This window comes from Tupaia chinensis, unplaced genomic scaffold (genome assembly GCF_000334495.1).
Source record: "Tupaia chinensis unplaced genomic scaffold, TupChi_1.0 Scaffold144899_1, whole genome shotgun sequence".
NCBI classification, from domain to species: Eukaryota; Metazoa; Chordata; class Mammalia; order Scandentia; family Tupaiidae; genus Tupaia; species Tupaia belangeri.
The window spans coordinates 3,572,951-3,582,907 of NW_006204759.1; the positions used below are offsets into that span (position 1 = coordinate 3,572,951).

The window sequence follows — 9,957 nt, forward strand, 5'->3', positions numbered from 1 at the left end:
AAATATGTATGTATATATGTATATATATATATATATATATATATGTACATTTATTTATTATCATTAAAGTTAATATATATGGAATCTCGATGTGCAGGAAGTCTATCTAGAGTTCCCAGAATTTAGACTGGCGGCCTCATCTACCACCCATCCATGCTGGCACTCCATGGCTCTGGCCAACCTCACATCCTCTCCAGAATTCCTCCTACTCGGCCTGATGGACGGAAGGGACCCCCACCCACTGTTGTTCCTGCTCTTCCTTAGCGTCTACCTGCTTAACACCCTAGGCAACCTGAGCATGGTGGTGGTGGTGAGGTCCGACGCGGCCCTCCGGTCCCCCATGTATTTCTTCTTGGGTCACCTGAGCCTCGTGGACATCTGCTTTACCACCGTCACAGTCCCCAGACTGCTGGCTTGCCTGCTCCGCCCAGGCCAGGCTGTGTCCTTCCAGGGGTGCTTTGCCCAGATGTACTTCTTCGTGGCTCTGGGCATCACCGAGAGCTACCTGCTCGCAGCCATGTCCTACGACCGCGCAGTGGCCGTGTGCAGGCCCCTGCACTACGGCGCGGTCATGACGCCCTGGCGCTGCGGGGCGCTGGTGGGGGCGTCCTGGGCGGTGGCCCACCTGCACTCGCTGCTCCACACGCTGCTCATCTCCGCGCTCTCCTACCCCCGCTCCGCCCCTGTGCGCCACTTCTTTTGTGACATGACAGTGATGCTGAGCTTGGCGACCTCGGACACATCTGCCGCGGAGTCTACCATCTTCTCTGAGGGCCTGGCGGTGGTGCTGACCCCGCTGCTGTTGGTGTCCCTCTCCTACGCGCGCATCCTCGTGGCGGTGCTAGCAGTGCGGTCCACGGGCGGCCGGCGGCGCGCCTTCTCCACCTGCGGGGCCCACCTGGTGGTGGTGTCGCTTTTCTTTGGCTCTGTCCTCTCCGTCTATTTCCGGCCGTCCTCCGCCTACTCCGCCCGCTACGACCGCCTGGCCAGCGTGGTCTATGCTGTGGTCACGCCGACCCTGAACCCTTTCATCTACAGCCTTCGCAACAGAGAGGTCAAGGGTGCACTAAAAAGGGGGCTCGGAGGGAGGGCTGCACCCCAAGTCACGTGAAGGCAGGTCTGGATTCACTGACTCTTCCATAAGTTTCATAATTACCAAAAACCCTTTATTTTTAGCTTTCCAAAGCACTATCAGTTTTGATCCTACACTGTCTTATTTCTTGATTAAATTTAAAAACTGAAACTAAAGCAAATACGATTGTGTTAATTCCGGTGATGTGTTCATAGCAGTAGGTCACATTCGTTTCTGTATTATCTGAATGTTTCAGATAGCGTCTGCTTTCAAATCTTGGAAAATATAAAGGGAAACAGGAGCAGGGGAGCGCCTTGTTATTTGTGGAACGGGACTTGTGGCCAGTGTCTATTACCTCCTTAGCTGTTACTCCTTTTTCACTCTGAGAGTTTTTTATTTATGCCTTTTTCTCATTTTTGTCATTTTATGTGCCAAAGTTGTTAGCTGTTTCATAAATCTTTCCAAAGAACCCACATTCTGTTTAATATTAACTCCATTGTTGCTTGATTTTCGACTTCCATTGATCTTTTTCACCTTCATATTGATTCATTTCTTCCTCCTATTTTCATGTTGATGGTGTGGTGCTTTCTCTACAATAGATTGTTAAGGTTTATGTCTCATCCTGACTTCAGGGGAGAGGAGTGGATGAACTTGACACCTCTTCTGTTAGCATGGACGTGGATACTGCATGACCGTGCTGTGAGGGAGGGAGCCCATGGACTCTCAGGTCTTACTGGTCCCGCTGGTCTCTTGGACTCTGCCAGTCTTTCATCTGGTTCTGGCTCACCTTAGCTACTGCCAGAGTCCTCCCACTCCATATCATGGCAGCCTCTGCAGACACACTCAACTGCTAGCTTCTGACTGGGCTCCACCAGTGTGTAAAAACTTTCCAGCTATTCGTGGTCTGTGGTGGTTGAGAAGATTTCGTGTGTGTGTGTGTGTGTGTGTGTGTGTGTGCGCGCAGTGCTACAGGCGATAGTTTAGATACTCATTCCTAGACCAGTGTTGCCATGAAGTGAATATCTCATATAATGGTGGATTATTCTGAAAATTTTCCTCCTCCCAGGTATCACCCAACAAGTAAAGTGGGCTTGCTCTTCATTGTTCAAAACTATTTAGAAGATCCCTCACTGGAAGTTGGAGGACAAAGAGCAGGTCCCCATGCTGACATCCAAACTCTTGTTAAAAACACTGTTATTTTACATTATTATTAAAGTGGTGTTTAATGCAATTAGAAAAAAAATTAATGGAACTAAAATTTGAAAGGAATATACATACTTATCAATATTTATATTAGCCTTTTGTTTGTTTGTTTGTTTTAATTTAGCAGCAGGCATGTATGCTATGTAGAGGGACAGAGAAAGAACAAAAGTGAGAAAGCATCACCCCCCCCCATGGGGAGTAGTCATGCTGCAATTCCTTCTCCTCCATTTTCCCCTTCTTTCAGGATTTCCATTATACATGCACAGGCACCTGGTATGTTTCTCAAGTCACCAGGTCCTGGACTAGAACTGAGAGGTCAGCCATGTGGGATCTGCCCACCTTAACCACCATGCCACATACTGTCCCTATATTAGATTCGATGGTATATATCCAATATAGTTACATAACTATCCAAGATCATTAAAGATCCTTATTAGAAACAATAAGAGAATAAGTAAAGGTGGACTGTTGCAAAAATTGATACAAAACAATTGATAACATTTTTATGTACCAAAAAAACCTGTTAAAACACAATAGTAATCCCTCAACATATTTTAAATAGAAATACCAAAGACATAAAAATATAATGTGCAGATATCAAATTAAGAAATCTACAGAACTCAACTAAAAAATTTTTGAATAAATAAAAATATATTCTTTACAGACAACTGTATGGATAGCCAACTCTACTTAATAAATGTAGAATTCAGTGTAATTGAATGTATAAAAGAAAATTAAAGAAAAAAAGAAAAAAAAGAACTGAAGCGTATTTAGTAGAATAAATGTGTCAGGAAAATTTAGAAAGAAAGATATATTGAAGAGGGTTTAAATATTTAAAATGTATTATTATGAGAGCATATCTTATATGGTACCACTAAATCTACAGAATGGAATTGTTATAATCATGTCTAGAAAGAAACTCAACTCTATTTAAACACTTACTATGTTGTAAAGGTAGTGTTTTTAAAATTTTAAAATCAGTAAATTGAGACATTCGGTCTACTAAAAGGGAAAAAGAGAAAGAGGGTAATTGTCCTTAAAACCAAAGTTCAGGTCAATCAGAGACAGAGATGTAGAAACTAAAACTCTGAAAAAACTAAAGGAAATAATAGAATAGTTAATTTAGAGATAGAAAAGTCCTTTCTAAACATTTCAGAAGAAAAAATAAACCATACAGTAAAAGTCAATTTACTTGACTACTCCAAAATTTTAAGTATTGTTTGATTCCTTTATTTATTTATTTATTTTTGAGAGAGAGAGAGAGAAACCAAGAGACAGGCATCCCTAACAGGATCTTCACACCATGATCGACCCCAGCCTCAGCTGGTCTTTTGTAAAGAAAAAATATACCACTACGAAAGCCAAAACATTAATAATAAATTGAGAGAAATGTCACCTGCAAGATAGACAAAGTGACATTATACATAGAAAATTGACTCAAGGCAAAGGAAAAGTATCTCATAAGTAGATGTTTGATCTTACAGATACATACAGAAATTCAGTTTTAAAACTGAAATCTCATATATTGCACAGGCTGATACATACTTGGAAGCAAAATATCCAGTGTCAGGGATTTTGCATAAACAGTCATTCTTACTTTTGGAGGAGTTTACAATAGTTGCAATTTGGCAAATTCTATTTGATTATAAAATGTTCATATCCTTTAATCTATAACACCCATTTCTAAGAATTTGACCATAAAAACACAGGACAAGTCCACAAAAAACAATATAGACCTGAAAATGCATTCAAATGCATGTTGCCCTGGGGCAACATGACGAACATGCTTATGTGCCCAGGCTTCTGACAGGATAGAAAATTGGAGGAAAAAGAATAATGGCATGACCAGGCCTTGTTGAAGAATGCTTTCTATTTCATTCTTACCTCTCTGTCACACATGCACCCTTAGGCATAATAAAAGAAAAAGTCTAAGTTTAAAAAAATATAAATGTATGGGAACCAGCAGTTAGCGTAATGGCTATGTCGCTGGATTCCCATGTAGTCGACCGCGGTTCAAAAAGTCTGAGTTTAAAAAAATATAAATGTATGAGGTGATGGTTATGCTAAGTAGCTTAATTTTAATCATTCCACAAAGTGACCATATAGCAAAACATGACATTATATCCCCATAAACACGTAAAATTATTTTTCAATAAAAAATAAAATAACTTTTTAAAATGAGCACTGAAGTGACTGAGAAATCTGGATTCATTTCTTAGAGAACTAGGAAGTACCAAGCTCAGAGTAACTACTCAACATTGATTAACAGTCATGGAATCCCTGCAACATATCAGGCCTTGGGCTACCTTGCACCTGTGTATGAGGTGATGGTTATGCTAAATAGCTTAATTTTAATCATTCCACAATGTGACCATATAGCAAAACATGACATTATATCCCCATAAACACGTAAAATTATTTTTCAATAAAAAATAAAATAACTTTTTAAAATGAGCACTGAAGTGACTGAGAAATCTGGATTCATTTCTTAGAGAACTAAGAAGTACCAAGCTCAGAGTAACTACTCAACATTGATTAACAGTCATGGAATCCCTGCAACATATCAGGCCTTGGGCTACCTTGCACCTGAGATATATGGTAAAATTAAAAAGCACAGTGAGTCTTCCCTAGTACAACTTGAGAAAACTCCCCTTCGGCATGCTATGGGTATTGCATCAGTGGCACCAAACTTAGTCACTACCATAATATTTAGAATACTACTCATTTTCAATATTACACCTATTGTTAGAAAACATACTTTGACCTTTGGAGTCACTGTCCCAAAGAAAAGTGCATCATCCACTTTGTAAAGATGTTTTTCAAGGCTCCCTTTATGTCCTGGTTCCTCAGGCTGTAGATGAAGGGGTTCAGCATAGGGGTCACCACAGTGTACATCACAGCCATGACAGTCTCCTTCATGGTAGAATTGCCAACTGAAGGGCACAAATAGAGGCCAATGATCGTCCCATAGAACAATGACACCACAGAAAGGTGGGAGCCACAGGTAGAGATGGCCTTACGGATACCCCTAGCAGAAGGGACCTTGAGGATGGAAGACACGATTCGTGCATAGGATGAAAAAATCAACAGAAATGGGACAATTGTGACAAGTCCTCCTACGATAAATATTACTATTTCATTTATCTGAATGTCAGAGCAAGCCAACTTCAGCAGAGCTGACAGGTCACAGAAAAAGTGAGGGATCACATTATCAGCACAGAAAGACAACCTTGCCGTGAGCAGGGTGTGCAACAGAGAGATAAACGTGGCCAGCACCCAGGACAGCACCACCAGGGAGAGACAGAGCCTAGGACTCAGGATGAAGGTGTAGTGCAGGGGGAAGCAGATGGCCACGTAGCGGTCATAGGCCATGGCCACAAGGAGGAAGCTCTCCAGGTCTGCAAAAAGCAGGAAGAAGTACATTTGGGTTAAACAGCCTGCGTAGGAGATAGATGGGTCTTGGCTCTGCATATTCTTCAGCAGCTTGGGAACAGTCACAGAAGAGAAGCAGAGGTCAGAGAAGGACAAGTTGCTGAGTAAGAAATACATTGGTGTGTGAAGGTGGGAGTCCAGTCGAATGAGTATGATGATGAGGAGGTTCCCCAGGACAGTGGTAAGATACATGGCCAGGAACAGGGCATAGACCAATCCTTGCTGATCTGGCTCAAGAGGCAAACCCTGGAGGAGGAACTCTGAGATGGCAGTTGTATTTATTCTTTCCATGTTGGTTTTATTTTACCTTTTTAAAATTAAGAATAATTTGTATGAAAGTATGAGCATATATACACAGGCAAGTATACATACATACACACTACAGAATATTCAGAAATACAATTATTTCCTCTTGTTCAGAGAGGGCAGCAGGAGGGCAACCAAATGAGCACTCTTTAGTGGAGGTGCATAAAAGCATTGGAAACCATGAAACACATGGTGAAAAACACCCATTCCAAGGAAATTAAACATGATTTTCAAACTCTCTCAATGTGCAAATCTCAGAAGGTCACACATAGGATCATTTTTGAGATATTAATCTTTGAAGATTTTGTTTCCTCACTTTCCACTTTCACTTCCCCTCATCCCAGTAGGTAGCTCTACATTAAGTGCCTTGGGATAGAGATGCAGCAGGAAAGCAAACTAGTTCACAGGTTTTCCCAGATTTTACTTCCAAAACCCAAGCCCCAGAAAGAGAACAGAATTTTTGAATTTACTGGTATAAGGACAAAAAAAAAAATGTCTTGGCCAGAACTGGAAGCTTCTTTTTGGCAAATTTGAGAGATTTTCTTGAGAAAGAGTGAGAGAATGGTCAGTGCATCCCAAGAACAGGAGGAGTTGGGTGACATCACTAAGAAGGCCTAAGGTAAGATATAAGCATTGATTCAGAGGAAATTAATACTTTTTTAAAAATATATGATACTATAAATATGGATAATTTCAATGAAATTGTTTATTTGAATGAAATTGTTGATTAGAGTAATGAAATTGTTTATTTTAATGAAATTGTTGATTAGAGAGAGAAAAAAATATAAATTAACTACATTTACTCAGAAAACCAAAGAAACGATCAATGTTAGGCTTTTCCCCTTGTTTTTCTGGATCCTCTGGAGGTGATGGGCTGTTATTCATCTTTGCCCTAGACAGGTCATTAGAGCCCCAGTCTTCCAAATAAGGAATTATATGCTCAAATCTCACTTGGGTCAATCAACAGAACAGAGCTTCTAGAGAAGATCCTTCATGAGGGCAAGAACCATGACTCTCTTGCTTACTGTGCAAGTTGTCTACTTGTATATTTGGTCTCTATCTAGTATCATCTTCATTCTGCATACTGTGTGATGAAGAGTGAAGTATTATAACATCTTACAAAGAGCTTACTGTCTACAAATTGAAGTTGTAAAGACTATATTATCTGAACATAATGCAATAAGAAAATAAATTAATAATAAAAAGGTTATATTTGGATATTAAGACTCACCTAAATAATTTTTGGGTCAAAGAAACAATCAGGATACCAACAAATGTCCTATTCAGAGACAACATAAAAGGAAAACACTACCTATGGCATTCATCATATAAAAAGAAAACAATACCTAATTTTTATTAAGAAACTAGAAATTTTAAATAATTGAAAAAGGTATTCAGATAAAAAGATATAAAGTGGCAAACTTTTTTAAATAGAAGAAAGTGATTATTAAGATGAAAAGTATACTTTAACAAATTAGAAAACAGAAAAGTAGTAAAATTTTTTAAATAATTCAAATTTTTTTCCAAAAAGGATCAACAAAACAGTCAAAACTGATCAATTTAATTTTTATTATAATGATAATTAAAGAATATTAGAAATAAGAAAAAGGATATAATCCCAAAGGCATATTTTAAAATCTATCTTAAGCGTCTCAAGTAAATTTGAATTGTCTAAGCAAAGACAAATTACCAAAACTGACTAAATAATATACACAGTACCTGAATAGACCATTAAAATAAATATTCAAGAATAAATAGAGGGACCAGCAGATGGTTTAATAGTTATGTCTCTGGACTCCTACAAGTCAACCATAGTTCAAGTCCTGCACCTGGTGGTTTGAAATTCACACTGGGCATATGTGCGTGTATGGTTGAAAATCTCAAGAGGAGAATGGAGGAGAAGGGATTGCAGTGTGATCATCCCCTTGGGGGGTGATTCCCTGCTTTCTATATTTCTGTCTCTCTAGTGAGTGCATGCAAAAAAAAGAAAGAAAGAAAGAAAAAAGAATGGAAATATTAAAAACCTAAATACATGACATAAACTAAGAAAATGTTATTTCTAGTAAAAAGATTTAGGCCAATAATAAGCATATAAACAGATGTTCAACATTATTATTCACTAGAGAACTACAAATTAAAATCATAGGATATCATTATACTACTGCACACCCACCACAATGGTTTTTTTAATTGACAATATCAAATATTAACAAGGATGTGGAGCAGTTAACACTCTTATCCATTCCTAGTTAGGATGTAAAATAGTAAAACCACTTTGCACGCTATTTGCAGTTCTTAAAATTACACCCACGCTATGACCTAGAAATTTTGTTCCTGAAATATCCAAATGAAATGAAAACCAATGTCCACATAAAGGTGTGTATAAGAATTTTCACAGAATCTTTACTCAAAAGAGCTAAAACTGAGAAACCCAAGTGTCCATCAGTTGAAGAATGTGGCATAACCATTTCAATGGCATAGTATATAGTGATGAAAAAATGAACTAAGATGACCCACGCAATAACATAGATAAATCTCAAAAACATTATGTTGAGTGAAAGAATCTTGACTCAAAAAAGTGTTATACCACTCCACTTATTTAAAGTTCATGAGCTGGAAAATCTAATCTATAGTGGTAAGAATTGGAGTAGCACTTACCTCTGAAGGTGGCTGGATACTGACAAGGAGGGAGCATGAGGAAATTTTCTCAGATGACATAGGTGGTCTGTAGATTGATCTGCATGGTGATAACGTGGATATCAAGTTCAGCGAACTGTACACTTATGATCTGGGCAGTACAGGTAAATTATGTCGCAATTTTTAAAAATCCTTGGACTAGGATGGTTTCTGGGTTTTTCAAACTATCAAGTAAGAAATAATATTCAAGCTCTGCATGATGCATCCTGGAATCTAATATTGAATAGAGAGCTACCTAATTTACTGAAAAAGAAAAATAAAAGACAAGAAGAATAAAATTATAGACCAATTCCACCTATGTGCATCAAGTCTAAAACATGATTACTCCATCCTTTCATATTTGAAATCACACTAATATGAGACCAGCAGATGTTATAATGACTGTCTCTGGAGTCCCATGTAGTTGATCGTGGTTCAAGTCCCAGACCCAGTGGCTTAAACTCATGCCGGGTGCATTGTCCGGGTGTGCCCAAGATCCCAAGAGAAGAATGGTTTTTTCAAACTATCAAGTAAGAAATAATACTCAAGCTCTACATGATGCATCCCAGAATCTAATATTGAATAGAGAGCTACCTAATTTACTGAAAAAGAAAAATAAAAGACAAGAAGAATAAAATTATAGACCAATTCCACCTATGCACATCAAGTCTAAAACATGATTACTCCATCCTTTCATATTTGAAATCACACTAATATGAGACCAGCAGATGTTATAATGACTGTCTCTGGAGTCCCATGTAGTTGATCGTGGTTCAAGTCCCAGACCCAGTGGCTTAAACTCATGCCGGGCGTGTTGTCTGGGTGTGCCCAAGATTCCAAGAGAAGAATGAAGAAGGGATTGCAGCATGGCCATCCCCCGTGGGGGTGGTGGTGGTAATTTCTCACATTGTGTCTCTGTCTGTCTTTCTGGCAAGCACACATGCCCTTTAATCCCAAAGGCATATTTTAAAATCTATCTTAAACATCTCAAATAAATTTGAAGAATTGTCTAAGCAAAGACAAATTACCAAAACTGACTAAACAATATACACAGTACCTGAATAGACCATTAAAATAAATATTCAAGAATAATTAGAGGGACCAGCAGATGGTTTAATGGTTATGTCTCTGGACTCCCACAAGTCAACCATAGTTCAAGTCCTGGACCTGGTGGTTTGAAATTCACACTGGGCATGTCTGTCTGTCTTTCTGGTGAGCACACTCACCCTATAGCAAAAATCTCTCCAAAAAAGAAAAAAAATCACACT

The 9,957-nt window shown here is 38.8% G+C and overlaps 2 protein-coding genes across 2 annotated transcripts; one reads left to right on the plus strand and one right to left on the minus strand.

Moving 5' to 3' along the window:
• Positions 1 to 166: 166 nt before the first annotated feature.
• OR1R1 (olfactory receptor family 1 subfamily R member 1) lies at positions 167 to 1,111 on the plus strand. The gene has a single exon (XM_014583826.1). The coding sequence runs from the start codon at positions 167 to 169 to the stop codon at positions 1,109 to 1,111; it is 945 nt and encodes a 314-aa protein (XP_014439312.1).
• Positions 1,112 to 5,047: 3,936 nt separating this feature from the next.
• On the minus strand, positions 5,048 to 5,998 carry LOC102497823 (olfactory receptor 1E5). Its single transcript, XM_006167621.1, has one exon. The coding sequence runs from the start codon at positions 5,996 to 5,998 to the stop codon at positions 5,048 to 5,050; it is 951 nt and encodes a 316-aa protein (XP_006167683.1).
• Positions 5,999 to 9,957: the final 3,959 nt, after the last annotated feature.